General features: G+C 43.8%; 1 protein-coding gene across 2 annotated transcripts in view; it reads left to right on the forward strand.

Annotated features, from left to right (window-relative positions):
- The window catches only part of EXT1 (exostosin glycosyltransferase 1), a 181,772-nt gene extending 164,830 nt beyond the window's left edge, over positions 1–16,942 (forward strand). The window contains exons 5-11 of one of the 2 annotated variants that reach the window (XM_037379986.1): positions 3,579–3,711; positions 5,047–5,165; positions 5,875–5,970; positions 8,683–8,772; positions 12,497–12,657; positions 13,626–13,797; positions 16,342–16,942. In XM_037379986.1, the coding sequence (XP_037235883.1) occupies positions 3,579–3,711; positions 5,047–5,165; positions 5,875–5,970; positions 8,683–8,772; positions 12,497–12,657; positions 13,626–13,797; positions 16,342–16,527 (957 nt within the window). In that variant the 3' untranslated portion in view covers positions 16,528–16,942. The remainder of the gene's footprint in view (positions 1–3,578; positions 3,712–5,046; positions 5,166–5,874; positions 5,971–8,682; positions 8,773–12,496; positions 12,658–13,625; positions 13,798–16,341) is intronic. The other variant, XM_037379987.1, reaches the window with a different exon arrangement.
- The last annotated feature ends 7,040 nt before the right edge of the window (positions 16,943–23,982 follow it).

A 23,982-nucleotide genomic window follows, 5' to 3' on the forward strand; every position in this document is an offset into this window, starting at 1 on the left:
AAAACCCTTAATAAAGCTGAAGCAGCTGAGCAACCAGCGATCTGGAGTTTCTGCTTGGAGGGGAAAAACTAAAGTGAAAACAAAAATCTTCCTAGAAGGTTTAATTTAATGAAACTGAGTAATGCATGCCTGGTGTTGAAGTTATGTTCTGGGATTTTTCATTTGTTTGCGGGGGTGGTTTTGGTTTGAGGTGTTTTTTGTTTATTTTTTAATACAGGACTCTCAGAAATTTTTGAGACAGCTAAGAGGGATTCTGGTTTTATGAACAGATTTATGAACGTTTCAACTTGCCTGAGTAAAGTCCTGAGTTAACTTTCCTTAGGAAAGTAATAAACAGTTACAGAAATAAAAATAGACAGAAAATAAAAAAAAACAGTTGAGCGTGATTTTTAGTGTCTGAAATCTACAAGCAGATAATCTCTTCTTAAAATCTGATGCCTGCAAATAAATTCCTAGCACGATTATTTTTTTCTGGTGGATGTTATCCGTATTCTGTTGTGACACTGTTGTGTCAGAATGCTCTGATGATGCTAGGTATCATCAAGATAATCACTTGCCTGCTGACTGCAGTGCTGGTACATGTCCACATATGAGGATATCGGTATAGAAAAAGTATTCACCCACTCAGATGTCTGCAAGGACATCACAGCTCTCTCTGCCCTTTATCCTGCACACCTCTGAAAGCATCAAGTCACGTTTTAAGGTCCTCGATCTTCTCACGGCATCTGGTGGCCTAAGCCAGACAGCTCATAGCCAAAATAAGAGGTTTGTATCACTTGGCCATCAGCGCTTACTGCAGGCACAGAGGAAGTGCCCTGTGCCGTGGCTATCGTGTGGGTCAGGAAACTGTTCACGAGTGTCTGCTGCAGGCTGGTGAGTGGGAACGCTGGCAGCGCAGCAGTGAACTGCTGCAAACACCATCCAGATGCATGCTGCAGTGTATCTGCACTTTTTTAGCTTGGTCTTCTCTGAAAACAAACCTAAAACTTCCCTAAATCTCTGTGAAGCATGCTCAGTCCACTGCTTGGGAAGAGGAGGGGAGAGGGGCGGCATAAAGTACAGACAAGAAATGTTTGCTTCTTGGCTGAGGCATGTTGAGAAGCATCAATGATTAAGGCAATATGTGAACTTCTTGAAGTGTGAGGATGAGGTGGACAAAAATATTGGACTAGTAATGAATTCCAAAAAGAAAAGGGAGATCTTGCCAGAGATCCTAACCCCTTCCTTCTCTTATTAAACTTCCTCTCATGCCTCATCATTGGAGAGGCCGTGTAGCTGCTGTCTGTCTCTGCAATATGTGCAACACTATACACTCTGCATTTTAATTGATTGGTCCTCCATGTTATCTTTTTGTGTACTTTTCTGTTCTCTTTCTGCCAAGTGGTCTTTTCTCCTCTCTATCATGATGGACAGCTAGATTTCTTATGTAGACCAGGAGTGTGATAAATTAATCTTCCGTTTGTTAACTGTGATAAATCACCGAGGCCAGCTCCCCAGCCTGGTGCGGAACTGTGCTGGTGAGATCTGTGTGCCTGACATGCACTGAAGGCTGTGTGGCACCCGGGGCCTGCTCTGTGTTAGAGCTGCGCTAGCTCTGGGTGCACCGAGGCAGCGTTGAATGCGAGCCATGTGTTTCCCCTGCAGCCTTGCTGGCTACCAGCACGGTGGAAAACTCCATCATCTGTGAAAACCCCCTGACCATGTAAATTTGCAGACTTCTCCTTATCTGATTATGCCCCAGTTCTGAGAAAGCAGGATGAAGGAGCTGTAATATTTAGGCGTTGTGGTAAACACTCAAAAATACATACTTTCTAGGTTCTGTCTTTGTTTAGTGGCATAAATTGCAGGTGGAGAAACCGCAGTCAGCATCTTTTTTTCCTCTCCCCACCACCATGCACAAGATCTGACAACTGATGCACCTAATTTTCCAAACAGAAAAATTCAGATGCACTCAGAAAAAAAAAAAAAAAGTTACATTTGCTTACTCCTGTGAGTGAATTATTGCATATTATTTATGGTAATTGGCTGTAGGCAAAATTAAATTGTAGACAAGCATGCAAACACCTAACATTTGCCCCTGTTTAGCAGTATATGTGTTGCCACCAGCAGTGGATTGTCTAGCACAATGTAACTGGTGTTATAATGTTTTTTTGTCATGGCAATCAAAAATTACAGGACAACCACTGCTTGTGGCAACACTTATTCATGTTCTGTATTGACCAAATGTCCCTGAACTCAGCTGCTTACAGAGATTTTAGCTTGTTTAGACTCCAACAGCTGCTTCTGTTCAGCTTGTGTTGGGTCTTTTTGCTTGCTTTTAGTTTTCCTGTGCTGTGGGTATATACGTTCTTTAGTTGCATAGATTTTAAGGCCAGAATGAATGACAAGGGATCAGACTTAGTCCAACTTCAGAGCCTTAGATTTTCACCCAGATATGCTTGTGTTAAGGCCAGAGACATTAGGTTAGGAGAGCCAACGTGTTCTTGGCACTTGAGCCCTGTGCAATACATGAACCGCCATTTATGTGAAATCTCCTTAGCTGATGACAGAACATGAGCTGCAGAAGGCGGCAAGGTGATCCTGCTTAGCTGACGTAGGCAAAGTTCTTTCCTCACCACCCTCTGGCCCTTTGCAATGTCCCATCTCCAGACCTGCCAACCTCTGATGCTCTGAGGGAAGGCAAATCTATAAGAACATATGTCCAACAGCGTATTGCACTTAGAAAGCTGCATCTTATTTGGAGGCTGAATTTGTCCAGTTACTGAGTCTTGTTATGTCTTTGCAGCAAGTTTGAAAAAGCTCCCATTGGTATAAGAACCACTATGGCTCTTGCGTACAGGCATCTGATGTGAATTAACCATCATTAGTTTGTAAAACACATATCAATTGTATAGCTTTCTAACTTTTTTTGTGGCTTGTGGTATTCTAGGTGGTAAAGTAGATGACTTAGCAATCCGTTTTGACCTTTAGAAATCTAGAAATCTGCGTTTGCAGCCCTCTACAGAAACAGTAGTTGCCAAAAGATCTTTTTCTGTTTCATTCAACAAGGAGCTGTTATAGAACTGAGATGATGTATCTGAATGCTAATATCCCTTTATAATTAAGCAAAAATGAATAATTAGTGCAGCCTGATTTGCTGAAAGTCTTTGTGGTTTTGAATGCTCTCATTATCTCAAAATAATACCTAGCTTTGTAATGCTATCCTCAAATAATTATCTTCTGTTAGTTCTGGATAGTAAAACTGACATTGAACTAATCAGGCTTACAACTGCTAAGATACTCTAATAGACAAAATATTTGACTTGAAATACAAAATGCAATGAATTGCAAGGTCCCCATGTCCAGAGAGGCTAACGAGGTGTTCTGAAACCTATTGCACAAAGCCTGAGGTGCTGAAGTGGTGTCAAAGTGTGCAAGTTCGGTGTCATTTTAAGAGAGATTAAGCAGGAATGTCTAGTAATTTGTGTGCCTCAGCTTTTTGCAGAATGGGTGATGATTCCAGTCAGCTGGAGTCCCTGAAGCTTCTACCGGTGACTATTACAGTCTATTTAAAAATCATTACCTCTCTTGTTTTCCAGATTATTCAGGACAGAATATTTAAGCACATATCACGTAACAGCTTAATATGGAACAAACATCCTGGAGGGTTATTTGTACTGCCACAGTATTCCTCATATCTGGGAGATTTTCCTTACTACTATGCTAATCTTGGTGAGTGAATCCTTGCTATAATCTAGAGGTATTTGGAATGTCTAGCGGAAATTTGGAATTTGATATTTGAGTAGCTTGGGCCAAGTGACTTACCATTCATTTCTAGTTAATGGTGCCTTTTGTTTATCCTGTCTCAATCTTGCCTGCCCACTGTAGACTGGAATGTCTCTGACTCATCAACATGCATCACGTGCCTCTCACTTGCAAAGATTGTTTTAAAAAAATCTATGTCTTTTCATACTTTTCAGTTGCCAGTAATTAATGTCTGAGTTGCTGACCCATTCATGGCCCAAGGGGACATAAGAGGAATAGCTTTTTGCTTTCTTTGTTTATTTGTGCTTGGCAAATTGGAAAACTGGTAATTTAGCCATGACACTTGTTATTGGAGTGCATAGCTGGTATGGATTTATTCTCCATACTATGTGTCTTCATATGGATCCCACTAGCAGGAATGAATAGGGCTTAGGTCCGTGGCTTTTTCCTGAAGTGGAACTTAAACAATGACTTCTGCAGGGGAGTGTGCCTGCATGCTGAAGTGATCCTGCTTACCAGACTGCTGCTACTTTTGGCTCAGCCTGTGCCATCCCACTTGTGTGGATCTGTACTGCTTACCTGCTAAAAATGCACAGTTGCCATGTTAAAAAGGGAGGAGAAGTTTTTTGTGGGAATTTTGATGAAAAATGACTGTGACCCCACACAGATGAATTTAGATGAGATTGAGAGCAGTAATGAAGGGTAGATGGCAGTAGGATCTGTTACTTCAGGCAGAAAAGGAAATCGTAGTGAGACAAAAACGTCAGAATGGAAGGCGAGGATGCAAGCAGAATTAACAGCTCAGGAGGTAATTGAAGACGCATGTGGACAGGGATCAACCCAGAAAGAGCAAAAATCTGAGTCTGTAATGGAACTGAAGAAACCGAACAAGCTTCTGGAAGCTGTAGAGATAATCTGTAGAAAACATCAAGCATCCAGAGCCAGGCAGCAAAACAGAGCCCGCGTCAAGAAACACATTTAGTTGAACAAACGAGATATCAATATGATCTGTGGGACAAACTGAATGAAAGAAAGAGATTGCAGGACATCTGTGGAAATACTGAGTAAGAAAAGGCAGTAATTGTGTTGGAGTCAGGGATTTCAGAGGGCATGGGAGTTAAAGGGAAGTGTGATCTCCTCTGAAGCATCTGGTATCCTACTATCTGAGACGAAAGGAGGTGGTCTAAAAAAACATGGCAAGGTTTGCATTAAGCGCAGATTATTTTTCCATCTCCAGAGTCCTTTAATCTGTACTAACCGGGGCAATTTTGTCTTTACTGAACACATATCTCTTCACTTCAGGTTTGAAGCCTCTTTCCACATTCACTGCCGTTATCCACGCAGTAACTCCCCTGGTTTCCCAGTCTCAGCCTGTGCTGAAACTCCTGGTTGCTGTAGCCAAGTCCCAGTACTGTGCACAGGTAAGCAGCGCTGTTTGACTGTCAGTCACAAGGGAGACAAAACTATTAACCCAGGAGTGAAGAGCCTACTGATGTCGAATCTTCTCAGTCCTGTTTTAACCCTGTTTTCAATTCTGATGTTTCTTTTCTCTGAGATTTCTACTGTCTGTGACCTGCATGCACGGCAAACAAAAATTCTGAGTGTAGTGGGAGTGGAATAGAGACAGTAATTAAACCCCTTTGTTTCACAAAGCAGGTTGAACAATGAATGCACTTTAAAGATCAGGATTGTGTGCGCTGCAAATTGCAAAAGGATGTCTGTGCCTTAAGAGCCCCGATGTGATCTTCCTTCCTGCTGCCGGTGGCTCTTTGTCTCAGCAGTGCCAGAATTTTGGCTTGTCTAAAAGAAACCCTGGAGAGTTCAGGAGGAGCACCCTCTTGCAGTGAAGTGTTACAAGTGGTTTAGCCTTTAATGAGAGCCAAAGTAAATCAGTGACAACCGTATGACCTGGCTGAGATAGACTTCCTGAGTTCCTGTCCAGCCTATACTTGCCTGTGAGGATGTATATTGTAAATAGTCAGGATGGGTGAAATTACTGTAGGAAGTGTTATTCTTAGCTGTTGATTTTGAAATTCCTAACTGGAATTTAACATTTCTGTCTGGAGATCCTTAGGGTTTGAACTGCATTGCCACAAAGGTCTCTGATCATGGTCCGATACTGTCTTTCAGATTATTGTTTTATGGAATTGTGATAAACCCCTCCCAGCCAAACACCGCTGGCCTGCCACTTCTGTGCCTGTCATAGTCATTGAAGGAGAGAGCAAGGTAGGTGGAGAGAAGCATGGTGAAAGATTGCCTGTATTCTCCAATGGGACCAGAATTTATTTTTCTAGCCGCTTTGGTGAAAGCTTTGTAGTTCCCAGCAGTATGATAGCTCCTTTCTATTCCTTGGCCTTTTGTACCAGCTTGGTCACGGATCTGTGTTTCATGCATGAGGCCCATGTTCTCAGAAATCATCAGCATGGCAAATAATGCCATGAATCTGAGATTCACAGGTGGGACCTAGTTTTGAAATGTGGCCCCGAGAGTAGGTAGCGCTGACCGCGTCTTTGGAGATTTCTGTCTGCAGGTGCATGAAAGCAGTGATGCAGCTGGATTCATTGAGTCTGAGCAGTCAGATGCAAGACTTGGGGGTCAGCTGTGGACTCAAAAGCAGAGGAAGAGATGAGAATTAATGGTGTTAACTTCCCTTTGAAAAGTACCTTCTCTCATGGCCTTGTAGGGTACTGCTGCTGGTGATGGGATCCCACCACCAAAAAAAAAGAAGAGGCAAGGGACACTTGCCTGAGAACAAAGTCATTGTGTCATCTCTTGCTGTGCAACACTTTGTTTGTACTTCCACAAAGCTGAAACAGACACCACCCAGATAAGAAAAGAGGTGGTTTTTTTTTAAAATCCATGCTGAAGTAGATGATTCCTTTCCAAACGCAGGCCTTGCATTTGATCGAGCTCTAGACCAAGCTCTGCATTTGCAAAGGGAACTTTTAGTTGCTTTGGCTGTACAGTGCTGTTTTGCATTTATAGTCCCGTCTTTGGTCTTTTCCCCCGGTCACCTTAACAAGGGGAAGGTGAGAGCCCTGTGAAGTTGGCAGCTAACGGTTCTTGCGTTAGCTAGCCATGTAAACAGTATCAGGAGAGTTGCTGCAGGGCCAAGGAAGGCTGTGGTGATTTCTGAGTCTTTTGAACATTGTGGGGGTTGTTTTTTTTTCTTTTTGGAAAACTTTCAGAGGTGAGATAGGGGAGAAAATCTCTGACCAGTTCTACAGTGTTTGTAGAAATTGGCCCCAGGCACTGTTTAGATTACAAATGAGTCTCCTGAGTACACAAAGGTGTGTTTATAGTGGACAGTCTCTTACCTCTAATATCCCAACATAGGCCAAATGGTTTCTTGCACGGAAAAGCTGTTTGTTTGGACAAAGCTTGCAGAGCCAGAGCAGTGCAATTCAAAGGCTGCACAGAGGGACTCCTTTTCATCTTCAGACTTAACTGAAGCGTACTGGCAGGCAGTTACTCCGTGCAGGTGATCACAGAGGTCTGCCTTTACCTAACCTTCACTCTTCCCCTGAAATCACGATACATTGTCACACCCATTTTACAAAAGGGAGCTTTAGCTACGAAAACAAATGCATGGGTATTCCCGACTGTTGTACTATTTGACAATTTCACACGGTCTGTAAAAGAGCTGGGGTGAGAATTTGGGTCTCCCGCTGACGACTTGCTCTGCTTTGCCTTAGTGTAAGCAAAGCAAAACGATCAGCCGCTGCCAGATTACCTCTTCCTCACAGCCCCTGCCTCCCTGGACCGAGGCCATCGTAGCAATGAAGGGATGCTCTCCAGACAGGCACCGTGAACATCGTGATTATGGAGGCAGAGCTTTCCCTGAATCAAGGTGTAGATTCCAAAGAGTTGCTTCCAAACTGATTTCAGGGGACTCAAAAGTGACCATGTCCATTATGAGGGATGTGTAAAACTTCTCCATGTCCCTGTTTCCATACAGTGATTTCCTCCTACTGGGCCTGATCTTTGTAGTGTTTTCTTGCCATAATAAATTGGAAAATAAGTCTATTAACTAGCCAGGCTATTTTCCTAGAAAATGAGGGAAACAAATTGTGTTGTGTCCTTGTTACTGTTCATCAGTTCTCAAGAGGTGCTAATTAGTCTGCTAAAGAAACCATATGGATTCTCATTTCTTGCTGTTGTTATCTTTTTGATCCTGCTTTCCCATCTATTTCCTTTTACTTTGAGAACTGTGCTGCCATAGTTTTTAAAAGCTTATTCTCCATACAGATTTTTTTATATAGCTATATCACTTAAGAATGTGACATTCTAAAATGCTACAATACCAATATAATCCTTGATGCATGTGAAGCTCAACCGATACACATGTTCTTTATCATATTCTCCTTTCCTGATAGAGAATGTTGCACCATTTGGCAGCAGCTCCCTATGGATACAACAGCAATGCACAGAGATGGAGCTGTACCACTTTACAGGAGAACCATCCTGGCAGCATAACGTCCTTCACACACAGCCTGGACTGCTTGGCTTCCCAGCTGTGTACCCTTATGAATGCTGCAAAGTCCTTCTCAGCATTCATTATCTTTGATCCTCACACTCTGTAGGAGAGCAGAGGGACAGTCCTAGCTACCAGGAAAGTGTCGTCCCTGAAGAAGCTGTAGGTATATGTAATTCTCAGTACAGACCATTGCAGTTTGTTGCAAAAGGAAAGCAGCCTGCTCCAAAGAGGGAGGTCTGTTCAGAAATTACTCCTCAGGTAGAACTTGTAGGCTGACTGCTGGGATGACAAAAATGACAGTCTTTCACTCTTGAGCTGAAGTGTCCTTTCCATCAGACAGAGATATGCAGTGTACCTCAGACAAAAGGAAATAAGAGTGAGGAATGAAATAAAGTATTTCCCTTGGAAAGAGTCCTTCAAGTGATTTTTTTTCCTCCCTTTCCTGCCTTGGATACCCACAGGTTATGAGCAGTCGCTTCCTACCCTACGACAACATAGTGACAGATGCAGTGCTAAGCCTGGATGAGGACACCGTGCTTTCAACCACTGAGGTAAGGGTCCCTGTCGGCCTGGGGCTTTGCTTGGTTCCTCAGCTCAGCCTGAGCATAGCAGACAGGCTCTTCTCATGGCTTTGCCAGTGAGCAAATGTTATAAGATTTTCTGCTATGCTCCTCAGATTTAATGTGTTGCACTTGTTTCAGCAACCCTGCCACTGCCTGCCATCAGAGGAGCTTTTCGCCCTGGTTAATTGGCTCATCATTAGCATATGGTTCTTCCATTCCTTATTATTTTAGTAACATAGCTGCAGGCGGGTGTAGGCAGCCAAGAGCAGTCAGCTTTAATACTCTGTTCTCACTTTTCTGATTGGGGTAGGTTTTTTCCCTCCACATTATCAGTAGGGTGTAGGTGGGGAAGGGAGGGGTGTCAGTAGCAGGGGACTGCTGTCGCTCCAAAAGACAGCATTATCACCCTAATGCAGGATTTCACTGAGGAATGCTCTTTCACCATTGTGTTGCCCCATAAAATTGGAGGTCTTTGCTAGTTTAGGTGTTGGAGTGTTTGTGCCAAGAGCAAGATAGCTCTAAGAAAAGAAAAATACTGTAGAAAACCAATTTTTACAACTGGGATGAGTATTGATTTCTGGAACCTCTTCCTGAGAATCACAGGGGAAACAGATGACAGTTTATATAGAGTGCAATATTTGGGAAATACATTATTAATGATGTCCAGGGAACAGCTTGAAAAACTCGATTTTTCTTTTCTTTTTCCCTTTTTTTCCCCATGTTCATGGCCATTCCCTTCTCCCCACTTCACCTTTATAAAAATGTCTTTTTGTCAGCGGTGGGGATCTTTCACTGATGCTACCACTGCTTATGTGTCAGTGAAGAAATGCCTAACATTAGTCACCAGTCACTGCTATATACCCTAAGACGTCACTGAATTTCTTCTAAATGGATGAGATTGCAACTGCTCTTCTCCTCAGTATGGAGTCAGACTGCTCCAGAAGGAGCCACGATAGCCCTCTTTTCCTGCACAGATGGAATAAGTAGTTGGCATTGAACCTATTTGATCCAAAGATTATACCTTGGTAGTTTCTGCTAGATGAGGAGGAATTACAGCTGCTGCCAAAGCACATGTGTGCAAAGCCCTGCATAGCCAGACTGCCCCAAAACCAATAAAAGGCATTTATCCTAGAGCTGGAGTTCCTAAGCAGGTTGTGGCTCAGGATGAAGGGTCCTGTCTCAGCTGCCCTGGGGGCCATGGTAAGATGTCTCAGGGACTTCATTGCACTGAGGTGCTATTTACAGCAATCCAGCCTGTGGATTCCATGAGGATTAGGGGCTTTGTTTTGTTTTGACTGGTATTTAGTCATCATCCAAACTTTGGAGTCATTCAGGCTTCTCTGGAACGCATATGAAATAAAGTGTTTCTCATTCAGCTTGGCCATGTTTTACCCCAAAGATTCTGAAATGCAAATATTTGTTGTTGTGTGAGACAACATACACATTTTTTTCTGGCTTCTTCCCTCCTGTGAGCAGCTTGCAGCTGATACTGCATGTTTGTGTGGTGGGTATAAGCTCTACGAGACCCATGGCCCCAGTGCTGCAGAGAGAACCAGCTGTCCAGCTCCTCCTAGCATCTGCCTCGCAGCTTCGGCATGTCTCTGCTGGGGTGCCAGAGTCAGCAGCTCTCTTTGGTGGCTCTCTGTGAAGAACTGTGGCCTTTCTGTTGCTTCACTTCCCCCATCATACAACTTACGCAAAGGAGCAGCGTGTTGAAACACTGACATGGAGCGTGTGGTGTGAAGCTTCCCTTGAAACTAGCTGCACATGGGTGGTCGTTGTGGCAAAGCCTCAGGGCCCAGAAAAGGCAATTTAGAAATGTGGTCAAACACGATCACGTTCCTGTTGAGAGGAGCAGTCACCAGGCACATCCTCTGCACTGTCCGGCTCTTAAAGTAGTAAAAGATTTTCTGTTCACAACAGAACAGCACATCATTGCTCTTTTGAGAGGAGCTGTTTCACATGCGCAGAGGGATGTTTGCGTGGGAAGTAATTAGAAATCAGCTCGGGTCAGAAGTGATACAGGGGTTTAAGAGACTGGCAGCCTGGTTGGCTTTTCCTGCTGATCAGCTGAGTGGTAATGCTGCTGGAATTTATACAGGATGAGGGCTGGGGCAGGGGAGGGGCGGGGGGGAGGGTAATAAAGAGAGTTTTCTTTTAGGGTAGTTGCTTTAGCGTATCTCCCTGGTGCAAGGGGAGATACTTGAAAGCGTAAGTGAGGGCACTGAGTGCAGCTGCTTTATTATTTATTTAGTTTGAGATTCTCAGACTTCTCTAAAGAAAACAGATGTCACGTTTTATGGGAAAGGCCTTTACGGGGGAAAAAACCCTTTAGTTCTTTCATGTGGTATTGATTTGGATGAGATCAGAACTATCACAACGGTAACTGGCTTGTGCATATTGTCTTTCTAGTTGGCCTCAGATTCCTTGAAACAACTTGAAAGAAAATAACCAGTCCCTAACTTTGTGTTCCAGTACATGTGCGACTCTTCTGTTTCATAAAAACACTTGTAAATGCGAGAAGTCTGACAGTAATCACACCAAATGTGACTGTTCTCAGAGCAGCTATTCTTTATCTAACCTCTACACCCTTGACTTTGGGTAGGTGCTTGGAAGGTTTTTCAAGCATTTTTGAACACATATTTAGGTCCCTCTGGTCCTGGAAGGAACTTGGTGTGTAGTGCAGAAACAAAGTGCTCCTTTTTTTGGGTCTGACCAGGACAACTACACTTGTCTTTAGCTCTTTCTAAAATGTTGGTCTAGCTTGAGCTCCAAAATCTAAGTTGAAGTGGAGGGACTGCCAATGAAATTTACAGCACTAAAAATCTTTCCATACATATTTTTACCATACTCCTTTCAAATCTAGTGCTGAGAAGCCTTCTGCAGACAACCACAATCTTCCCTTTACTAGTGTCACCAGGAATTTGGTGGGATCCTGGGGAAGCAATGTCCTGTCACCTTTTCAATTCTCAGAGATCTGAGTTATTAAAATAGTTATGGCAAGACAGTAAAATAAAAAAACACTCAGCAGCATTTGACATCTTCTTGTGGCTCATTCACTATCAGTCATTTTTTCTTAAAGTATAGGCTCCTAAAGCCATTTAACTACATGGGAATCTTACCTTCCTCTTTATTAAGCTATATGTTTAACCCTCTTGGATGTATAGACAGTCTTAAAAATATGACCTGCGTGGTCCTCAAAGGCACAGAGTGGATGGAAGATATAAAAGGACTCTGCACTGATTGCCTGTTTTAATCTCGCTGAGTCACCCTTGTAATTTCAGGCATTTGACTCCTGATTTTCCAAGTTTTAAGAGTACTGAAATCATAGGTGAGATGCACAAAGATGTGCCAGCGTTTCAGTTTATTGCAAAGCTATTTCCACTCTATGTTGCATCTAAGTATAAATACGTGCACCTACACCCATTCTTTCTGTAACTGGAAGAGGTCTGATATGTAAAGGGCAAGCTTGAAAATGTTAATGTAATGCTGTGATGCTCTAGACTCCCTTTAACAGGAACCATTAAAATGTGCATAATTATAGGGCAAAATGTCAAGCAGTCAGCTTAATTTACTGATGAATACATAGAATTAATGTTTTGCAACAGTTCCAAGATTTTGAATTACGAATTACTGGCAAGGTAATATTTTGTTTTGTTGACATTTGTTGAAACAGTTTCGGTGTTCATTTGGCCTGTGCCTTTGTCTGCAGGTGGATTTTGCCTTTACAGTTTGGCAGAGTTTTCCAGAGAGGATTGTAGGGTACCCTGCTCGCAGTCACTTCTGGGACAACACTAAGGAGAGGTGGGGGTATACCTCCAAATGGACTAATGACTATTCCATGGTATTGACAGGAGCTGCTATTTACCACAAGTAAGAACCTAGAGCATCTGTTGTCCTCCTTCTGTATGAAGCAAAATAGTAAATGGGGGTGGGGGTGTGTGTGTGAAGAACATTCTTCCGGGGAGGGGAAAAAATGGAAAGATAATAAATGGGTTTATTTTTATGGGGTAATAATTTAAGTTCTTGGTTTAGCTCTGGGGATCTGGTAATCATTATTGCGCTTGTTGGGTCTCTTTGAAGTCACTTGTATTTTGAGGCAGTCGGACTGCTCTTTTTAACATCAGGAATTACACACTTCAAAGAGTTCCCGAATTCATTAAGCTGCTTGGCTGAATGGCCTGTAGCATAGCAGAAAGGAGGTTACTTCCAGACCAGCTCTGGGTATGTGTTGGCTGACAGCTGCAAACTGCAGTCTTCCTGCTACTCTAGAAATGTAGCACAGTGGACATGTCACAGATCAACATATTGCAGCACGTCGGAGAAAACCCTTGTTGTTAGGACTTCAGCAGACCAAAGACCTCTCTAGATCTTAGGAGAAGGTCAGCAAATTCTGGAGTATCTAATCCACATCCCCAAAAAGGGATATGTAAGGATAATCTAAGCACAGGAGTAGGCCAGTTTAATAGAATTCTCTCCAGCTGAACAGTTTTGAAAGAAGAGGGGGAGGATGGATTCATCAGTGTTGTCTATCACATTACAGCAGCGTAGTGCTCTCTTTCCTGCTACTCCATTATCTTGATACTTAGATCCGCATTATTTCTTTCAATGCAGTTACAAAAAAGACGTATGTTTTGTTTCTCCATTTGCGCTGTTTACTGTCTTGATGAGATGCTCATTTGCTCTCCCTTCCTTTTGGAGGATGAGACCAAAGAAAAGAAGTGGTATATCCAGAGTTGAGTACAGAACTTGTTTCTCAGCTGAGGCAGAAATTTCCTGAAGTCTCAGAAGTCCCTGAAAGCCCAGTGACTTGTATTAATAATGCTGCTGTTGATTTCCAGATATTATCACTACCTGTACACTCATTACCTGCCTGCCAGCCTAAAGAATATGGTGGACCAACTGGCTAATTGTGAGGACATTCTAATGAATTTTTTGGTGTCAGCTGTGACAAAATTGCCTCCAATCAAAGTAACACAGAAAAAACAGTATAAGGAGACCATGATGGGACAGGTATGTATCCACAGCACGTTTTACCAGTTTGGATGTACTGATAATATGGCAGTTTTATTTCTAGGTTAGGCTTACAGAATGATACACTTCTGTCTGTCTTTTTTTTTTTTTTTCAGTTTTTAGTTTATCAGGAATGTAAATAGATTTAGATATGCTTATTTTAATGAAGGAAAGGGTGAAATGGCAAACATTTACTGTGGATGACAGCTTCTCTTCCTAGTTTTCTCTCACGGTGATCCCAAACTTACGGAATTAATGATTGTGGTGACCAAATTTCAGTTAAACTCTAGTCTTCTAATTAAATATTCTAGAACTAAGACCTAGTCGTGGAATGCTAGAAACAGAAGTAAATTCTAGAAAGGTTTTCTATTTTTAATTATTATTAATTAATATAATGTACCAGGCTATCCCTGTGATATTTTGAAGTCTATAGTGTGATTCGAGCACTGACATTGGACTGTCACAACAGAGGTAATTTGTGATGTCCAAGCGTTTTCCCCAGTGAGGAACATTTTGTCCCACAGTGATGACATCACTCACTAGCAGCCATGAAATACTTGCCTTAGATCCCCTTCCAGCTACTGGATAAGCACTCGTTATTGCAGAAATGGATATACCTTCTAGTAACAGGGATACATGGTAGCCTGGGGGCACTTTTCCTCCTGCCCTGTGTGAGAGAGCCATGGGAGGAACAGCAAGTCCTGCAAGACCTGCAAGTCCTAAATAACCTCCCATCTGTGCTGCCACAGTGTCTGTGATCCTCACTACAAACAGTGCCGTGATTACAAGGGGGCAGGAGAATGAAGGGGCCCTCTATTTTCCCCTCACATTTTCTCCTATTAGCATCACTTGGATCTTTGACTGGGGAGTGGCAATGCCAGTTGGTAGACTCCTTTATCTGTACGCCACTGCACTTTCACCTGAGGTGTGGGTAGCATTCAGCAGTTCTGACTCATCTGGGTACCCAGAAGACACAGGGACAAGAAGGTGCCATCCAGAAAGTACCTATTGCTTCCAATTTGCACTTCACCTCTCCACAGGGCTGTGCTTTGGCTGTTTGGCAAAGTCTAAACATTCATTTTTCTTCTTGTAGCACGGGTGACTAGAGTCAGCCATGAACTATAACTCTCTTCAAAAGACAAGTTGTTCCCGCAGCTTTGGGAAATGTAATGGACCATGTTCATAATTCCTTGAAAGACAAATAAAAAATTAACATAACCTCAGTGTGTGACAGAGATTAATAGTCATATGGAAATTCACTGTTAATGGTCAGAATGTCTGCTATAATCCTCTAGCAACAAGCTTTTGCTTGGTCTTTAGCAGCTCAGTAATAATCAAGGATCTGTAATCAATGCACATTATAACCTACCACTTGAGCTAAACTGGACAGGCCTTGGACAGACATCAAGTCTGATTCCACATTCATTTGGCATGCCCCTGACTTTATCAGTTTCTTCATGTTTTAATTAACATACTTGGAGTTTAGGAATTTGTATTTGGTTTTTAAAGTGTAGTGGAAACATAAGGAAAGAAGAGATTTGCGTGAGCAGTGGCACAAAAAATTCCTGTAGGTTCTCAGCATTCATACTTTATCTTAAAGAATAGTTTTATTATGTTTATAAAGGTAGTTTGTAATTATATATTCAGAGCTGTTAGAGCCTTATCCAGAGATACTGACTTCCATAGAAATTACAGCTGCCCAAAATTTTGGAAAATCGGGCCACAGTATTTTGCATGTATGCATGCAAAGACCATGGTCTTTTCCTTGGGTCAGCGTGCATTGTGATCTAATGTGGAACTTCCGTTAATTTTCTCTATCCATAAGACAGCATTGTCTTAGGCACTTGCCTCAGCTGATGGGATTCCTGGAAGCACCCTGCTTTTCCCGGCAGGACATCTACACGCATGAGTAATGCCAAGCACATAAGAACTTCTGAGCTCAGTTACAAGCCAGCTGAAATTGCTTGTGTATAAATTTCTGCAGATCTGGACTGCAAAAGTGCATTTTTCACCTGTGAAACTGTAATAATTGTAACGTGGTTTCCTTCTATGGCTGAAGGCCATGGGCAGCAGCTGGCCCGTGCTTGGATGTGCACCTCTAAGGGAAGGCCATGGCCTTGTCTTTCCTGGTCTTTTTTTAGGGATTTGTTCTATCTCTGGAGTAGCTTGAGGGTTTCAGGGGAGGAAAAAAAAAAATAGTGTGAGCTGGGGTGAAATAGTTGCTGGGAAGCTTTTTGGGGTCTGCTCACAGGTGTCATGCTCAGGGTCAGGCTGGCTTATGGTCACACACGGGGTCACCACACCAGACTGCCCTCAGCACTGTTTGCAAAGTCAGGGTGGCCAGCTCGCCATCGCCAGCTCCTGCCGCGGGCCCGGCGTCTTCCCCTGGGTTTGAAACCCCTCACACAGCTACTGGGGGCCACACCGCTGTCAAGCCCTGGGGCTGCTGTGCAGCATGGCGTCAGCCCAGCCGCGGCGCCGGCCCTGTCCTGCCGTTCTGCTGTGCCACACTGACGTCTGATTTCTGCTCTCCTCTCCGCACAGACATCCCGGGCCTCGCGCTGGGCCGACCCCGACCACTTCGCCCAGCGGCAGAGCTGCATGAACACTTTTGCCAGCTGGTTTGGCTATATGCCGCTGATCCACTCTCAGATGAGGCTCGACCCTGTCCTCTTTAAAGACCAGGTCTCCATCCTGAGGAAGAAGTACCGAGACATTGAACGACTCTGAGGAGCGCTGCCCAGGGGGCCAAGCCGCCCCCGGCCCTGCGCGGCCACCGGCACGGGGAGCCAGACTGTGCCGCCACCGGCAAGCGCCCGACCCGGCGAGCAGCGTCCCAGCGCCGGGGCTGCCCTGGCCCAGACTGCGCCCCACCACCCGGCAGGCTTCTGTCGCTCAAGACTAGGTCGTGTACAGTTTCATTATGGAACATTAAATAATTATTTTTGAAATGATTGCTATGCAGGTTTAAACTTTTTTAATGATCAAAAAAAAAACCTATTAAAAACAGAGTTCTTTCTTTAATCAAAATTGTGTTGGTTGTGAATATTTCAAAGCTGCCGTTTCTTTCTTTCATGCATTTGATTGTCAATGCAATTTTCATTCATTTTCCCATGCAAAGTTAAACACTTGAATCTCATGGGGAGAAAATGCAGCAGGTTCAGAAACAAACTGAGCACAAACAGGACAGAACCGAAGTATTAACGTTTCTCAATTACTGCTGACTTTTTAATATTTTTTTCCTGTTTTCCCCACGCCAGTAGCAGCCACTGTGGCAAAACTCCTTGGGACGAATGGAAAACTGGAGAACCCCCAACAAGCCAGACGGGAGTGTAGATCCTTCTTGTTGGGGAAACCATTTGTAAAGGCCATCAGCCTTGCCTTGAAGGGAGAGAGGAGCAAACCAGTGACGTGGAGCACAGGGAGGGCTCCATGCACAGCAGGGATGCCGTGCCAGTTGTGTGTTCTGGTAGGAGAGGTGCATCCCGAATGGCCCTGCCCCTGGGTGAGCGCCACAGGGGCAGTCAGCACGGCCAGCAAAGCCTGAGTAAGTCCCTGCTGCCCAGGGGCAGCGGTGCTGCTTAGCCACGCACAGCAGCTAGATTTCTAGAAACAACTTTGTCCTGAGGGCAGGAGGGGTGTTGGCAAAAAAAGAAAGCATGTTAGTGCTTGCAACACAGGAATTTGGCCTGTAACAAATTGGTTTATTTGAAATCAAAGCACGGGCTTCTCTTTTTTTTTTCCTTTTCTTTCTTTCTTTTTTTTTTTTTTTTTTTGGAAGTGCAAATAGGTGGAGAAATTCCCTCCTGGAGGTCTGACACCTGAAGTAAAGTGTGTGGTCAGACACCGGGTACTGGCGGCAGTGGGTGCTCCCAGGCATACTTGAGGCAGTATAACTTGGACAAAAAAACCTTCCCCTGAAGTACTGGTGTTGCTCCAAAATGGTTTTAGCATTTCAAATGGAAGTATTTTTAAATTGAAATATTCAAGTTGTTTATTTCTCTGTAGTGCTTTGCTTATTTATGTGTTTCTTTACATTGAAGAATGAAAACAAAAGCAGTGATTTGGGCCAGAAGATGCCGTTCCAATTTGCTAAGAAAATAAGCACTTTAAAACTGTTTTGAACTCTCACATTTGATGAGGTGCATTTGGGGTGCTCTGTAACAATCATCACCCTCAAGAGCTCTGTTAAGGTCACAGCGAGAGGGTTTGCTGCCGATGCCCAGAAGACCAGCAAGCCTTTCTATACCTCATTCCTTTGTAAACAGGCGGTCCGGTAGCAGGTTTGAAGAGTAGCTGGAGTGCTAGGAAGGGTGGACCAGCATTATCACCAGTTTAATTCAGGCTCAGGCACTGATTTATTATGCAGCTTTAAGCAACTCCCACAACTGAGGCATGCCTCAGTTTCCTCATTTGTAAAAGTAATAGTTACTGGTTGTAGAGGGAATGCTGTGAAGCCTAAATAATTTCTTATGCTGGTAAGATCAGAATCCCTAAATGGAAAGTTGCTTTAAAAGTGCGAAGTACATATTGCTAAATGTTTGTGTGCAACCTGACATGTAAAGACTTGCAAAGAATGCTTTGCTTTGTGTATGTATTGCAATATTTGAACAGAGCACAGCGAGTTAGGGCAGGAACATCAGGTTCCTGACATTTTGTGTTAAAATCATGGAATCATAGAATGGTTTGGGTTGGAAGGGACCTTAAAGTTCATGTAGTTCCAACCCCCCTGCCATGGGCAGGGACACCTCCCACCAGACCAGGTTGCTCAAAGCCCCATCCAGCCTGGCCTTGAACACGGCCAGGGATGGGGCATCCACAGCTTCTCTGGGCAACCTCTACCAGTGTCTCACCACTCTCACAGTGAAGAATTTCTTCCTTACATCTAATCTACATAGATGCTCTTTCAGTTTAAAGCCATTACCCCTTGCCCTATTTACACGCCCTTGTAAATCTGAACCAAATCTGTAAAGGAATCTGCCAAAACATGTGTGAGACTGCAGCTAGTGAGTTGGTGAGAGAAGGAGGTGCCACTTTTCCCTCCACTCCCATTGGTCTCCCAGCCCCTGGCCACGTAGCCTTGCCTGTCACCTTCTGCCACGCTGGTGCCCACCAGATGCTTCTGTGAGCCCGTTCAGCTCTAAAATTGCACAAGAGTGTCTGGTGATTTATTGGATTTTTTAAATGCTATTTTAGAGAGTTAAATCAGCATGTGGAGAGACGTATAAAGAGGCAAGAGTAGGTAGGCAGGGCCAGGGAGGGAAGGGGAGCGGGATATGATCCTGCCTTTGTAGGGTGAGCTGCTAATTCAGCTCCCCACATCCCATAAAAACCTGAACCTCACTTCCTTGTGTTCTTGGGTCTGCGCTTGCTGATCTGCAGGCGAAGGTGAAGTCTGGTGGTTTGATTTTTCAGAGTGAATGCCTCAGGGGCTCTCGTGCCACTTTTGCCTCTGGGAGATCAGGCAGCTCTTTCAGGGACTGGAATAGACCTTCTCCTAGGTCTCGGGTTTTGGACAATGTGTCGAAACCCTGGATGAGGTTGGCAGGGCTCACACTTTGCTCGTGTCCTGGTTTGCAGGCATGTGTGTGAATGTGTCCACAAAGAGCATCTGCAGCTCTGGGAAGCAGTTAATGGTCCGTAGCCAGGAAGAGGGGCCAGGGAGAGGGAAAGAGGGGACCCTACAAAAACAAGAATTAAAATTCTGCTTAGATTTTAGTTAATGCCATTTTGGGGCACGTGGGTTGGGTTTTTAGTAAAATAGGGAGTAGCTAACCATTTTTGGAGTACAGCAAGCGAGGCCAAACTTTTAAGCTGTTTGACATTCTGTTGCCATCACTTTTAGGGGTGGCTGAAAGAGACTGTGCTGAAGCTCGCTCTCAATGTGATTCGAGGCCCTTTCTGTTTACAGATCGCTAATTAAACAAGTAACAATGAAAGGCTTAGCTCCAGAAGGGATGTGGATAGGTAGGAGCGTTTCCCTTTGCAGCAAGTTACCGGGGCATAGCCGTCTCTCTAGGAAAGAATGTGCCTAGCAGCCAGTCCCAAGAATGGCCCTCGGTCTCCGTGTCCACGGCCAGGGATCCAGGGGAAGAGCGGGATGCAGATCCAGCTTAGACATTTGGTGTGTTACGCTCAATGCAGATGTTACCAGCCAGTGCTCCTAAGGACAGCAGGCATGCTTCCGAGCCTCCCGGGTGTATCCCTGTTGGATAGAGCTGTGTTGTTTCCTTAATGAATGAAATCACCCTTTTGTCGTGTCCTATGTATGAGTTAATGGTTCTTCTTTTTTTTTTTTTTCTCCCCTCCCCCCTCCTTAAATCAGATGGTGCTGAAACAAGGTTCACTCCTTGTTGCTCCTTTTGTAGGTTGATTTTTTTTTATTATTTTTCATTAACAGCAGGCTATGTTAGCCTTTACTTTACAGGTACTTGAATGCCTGATGACTTGACTGAGTGTTACGCATGTGGCCTTTTGTAAAGGTTACTGACCTTAATTTAATCAGGGGTGAGATGGATGGATGAATGTGAATAGATCCATGCCATTAAAACAGAATAAAAGTAGGGATTAGAGTTTGGGAGAACTGATGAATTTTTAATCGAATTTATTAAAGGGGGGGGAAAATAGGGAAAGAAACCCTTCCCAGTTACAATTTGAATAAGATCTATTGCTGGAGGAGGGTTTCAGGAGAAAAACATGACACAAAAATAGGGGCAGACTTCCAAGATAGAAAGTGCCTGGCTCTCCTTGCAGTCCCTTGGGCCTGTAGAAGATTTTATTTGCCCTCTTCCTATTTTGTGAAAACACTAATTGTTACCATAACTTTTTCTAGATGTGAATGTTTAAGCTTTTTAACAGCTCCATAGTGAACACACTGGTGTGCTAATGCATGGCTATTGAGCGCTTTGATCTTTTCCATTGGAAGACATCATGGAGTTGATCAATTTCAGATTGCAATTTATTTTTTAGAGCCAACTTTGACAAAGAAATTAATCTTTCACCAATGAGCGCCTTTTAAAAAAGCTCATTTACCAAAAGATGTCATTTGGAGAATGGAAGTCGTCATTTGACACTGAAGCAATGAAAGAGCTAGACATAGACTAGGGTTTTTTTTAAAATCGTTACATTCCCAGTGTAAAATGCTGTGTCCCCCTCTTTCTCACTCCCCCCATACTGAAACTAGACTACTCAGTGTTTGTCATAACGCTGTATTGATTGACAACAGCTTGATTAATTCCTCCAGTTAAACATCCTCTTGCAGCAAGGGGTGGGTTGGTGGTCTGCTCCTTTGTTTTTTTTTTCCAGGCTGGCTCTGCTGTCTGTTGCAGAAATGTGCCCTTCAAGGGTGTCAGCCTGACAGAGCCATTTCCCTGGGCTTTAGCGGGAGTCCACGGGGATGGGCCTCTGGTCTTCCAAGAAGGGACCTGCCCCACGCAGGGTCTTAGCCGTTGTCTGCTGGAAATAAAACTGCATCTTCCAAAATATTGTACATCTCACCCTTGTTTAAAACTAAGTCAAGCTGGCCTTTATACCATTTTAACTGTCTTCACACACGTTTTTTAAGTTGGGAGTTAAATTAGGAGGAGTTAAATTGTGGGGGCGGGGTGGGGTGGGGGAGGTATGGGACTCATCAGATGCTTTGAGATGCTCCCTCCCACTCTTCCATGATGTTTTTAGTGACTATTTCACAGTGGATTAGTGATGATCCAACGGGCCTTGCAACCTTGTACATAATTCTGTATATTTATTTTGAGAGAAAATATGTATAGTGTTTGGATGATGAGAATGGAAACCTGAAATGGGAATTCTTAGGTGGGCAAATGTAAAGCAAAAAAGCAAACAAAAATACAATCTTATTTTGTATAAAATGTACATTTTTGAGAAAAATTTTCTAATGCATTACCAATGTTTTCATAGTGCTGCCACATCTTTTTTAAAGTGTTTCTCCCTCTTTGTTTGACTATTGACAACATGGTGCAATTAAACCTAAAGCAAGTGTGTGAGTGAGAGAAAAAGAGAGAATGAGAAATTTAAAAGCCATATAATTTGGTTTACTTCATTAACCTGTATAACATCATAGGTTTACCATCTAAGATAGGTTGTTTTTATAGATAGTGTCACCAAAGACTTTTTTTCTTCAGATTTATTTTGAAAAGTTGTTAATAAAGGACATACATTTCTGTTGCAGTGTGTTTTTTATTTTTAAGGTAGAATAACGCAAACTTGGGAGCATGATTGCCATGGGTAGTTCAGGGTCATTAAATGAATGGCTCTTTATCTGCTTTCTCCTCAGCTTGACCTGAGCAATGGCTAGATATATATCCTCGGGCTCTGTTACATAGGTAATACATGTGGTATAGCATCTATGCACAGTGGTGACTAGTCCAGCGACACTGACAGGTATTTACTGTCTTACTGAGGGCAGAAAATACATTCAGTCTGTGTCACTTGTGTGCGGCAGGACAGTGTCCCTGTGTTGTGACGTGGTCATTGGTAGGGAATGGTGACTTGTAGGAGTCGCTGTAAATGTGCGTGTGCCAAAATGATCGCTCAGCAGCCTGGAAAGCCGTGAGGGCTCATCCCTGCAGGCTGAGAATATAGTCATTTATTGACCCATAATTATTGTTAGGGGGTTATCGGAAGCCTGTCGCAGTCATGGGGGGTCACGTTCATCCCACCTATCTCTAGGTGCTTACAAAGCACTCCTGTCAGAGCCAGACCTCACTGTCTCCCTGCGTTGTCAATGGACAGAGCAAAGTTCTGCTGGGGATCATCCTCCTCTCCTGTTTCACACATAGGCTTTAGCACGAGGTAAATTGCACCTCAAGTGTGCTGGTTTCTCCCTGCTGGCAGTACAAGCACGCCGATTGCAGGTCCTGCAGCATAGATACCAACATCTGCTCAGATGTATCTCACGCTGGGAAAGTTCCTGATGACACCAAAGGGCTTGAGTCATGGCCTGTAAATTTGAGGGATTAGCCACGGGTTTGTTCCCATTGGAGATGTCCAGACTGGCTTCATCCCTTCTGGGATTCAGAGGTCCTTATATCAGCATCCCATCTGATCTGCCAGTCATAGAAGACTGCTGTATCTTGGGAAGAGGCTGACAGATGTGGCCGAGCCTGCTCTGCTCATGGTTTTCTGAGGTTTGCTGCAGGTTCCTCCAAAAGAGAGCATCCCAGCAGCTGTTGGTGTTTGATCTTGGCTACGGGCTTCTTTCTGCCAGAAAATGAACAAAAAATTTTACTCTGAAAACTATCTGAGAACAGTGTTCCTACTCCTTCAACACCTGAATTCTTGGGTTGTTGCCATGTTATTCGTGCAAAACAACTTGAGGTGGAATTCATTCGATTAAATGCAGATAGCTACACCTGCAGGAGGTACCAGAAGGCTGTTGTGGACATTAGCAGTTAGCGTGGGCTAGCTGGTGTGGAGCTGTAGCGTGAGACCTTTGGTGCTAGACACATCTTGGAGGGGGTGACTTGGATGTGGGGATGTAGTGCACCACATCTACATCTGCACCTGCCAGCTCAGTTCATCTGGAAAAGATCCAGTTTGTGTGCTCCAGCGCTGTGCTATGGTGTGAATCAAAATGAGGTAAGTGGGGAAAGTCGGGATGGTCACCTCAGAAGTGCCGGGCTGGGCTGAACCAAACCACTGCTGTCGCTGTGCAGCCCTCACAGCCTCTGTTGCCAGTGGAGATCAAATCCAGAATAAATCAGATGGATGTTGTCCTCTGAGACTTGTGCCTGCTGCCCCTCTGTTGTATAGAACAGCGGTCTGTAAAGGAGGAACCAGCTCCATCGGAGATCTCTGTGTGCTGCTGTTAGGTCAGGGGAATCCCACACCGAGCGTCAGTTTTGCTTGCTCATCTGCCACACTGGGAACAGACACCAGCTCTTAGCTGGAATAAACCAAAGCCAGGTCCGTGAAGTCCTTGGGACCTTGCTTACATGAACAGAGGATCTGACCCAAAATATTTAATAATCAGGTCAATGTTAAATGCCCTTTTGAGGACTTTTCTGAAAATCTCACTGAAACTCATTGTGCTATCAGTTGAATGGAGATAGATAAGAGTTGGCACTGATCAACTCTTATTTTATTTTCTCTTTTACATGATTAGCAGAAAGAAAAGAAACAAGCTTCTGCTTTCCCTTTCTAAAGCTGTTTGCTAATTGTACCTAC

Source organism: Falco rusticolus, chromosome 3 (assembly GCF_015220075.1).
Source record: "Falco rusticolus isolate bFalRus1 chromosome 3, bFalRus1.pri, whole genome shotgun sequence".
In the NCBI taxonomy this organism is placed as follows: domain Eukaryota; kingdom Metazoa; phylum Chordata; class Aves; order Falconiformes; family Falconidae; genus Falco; species Falco rusticolus.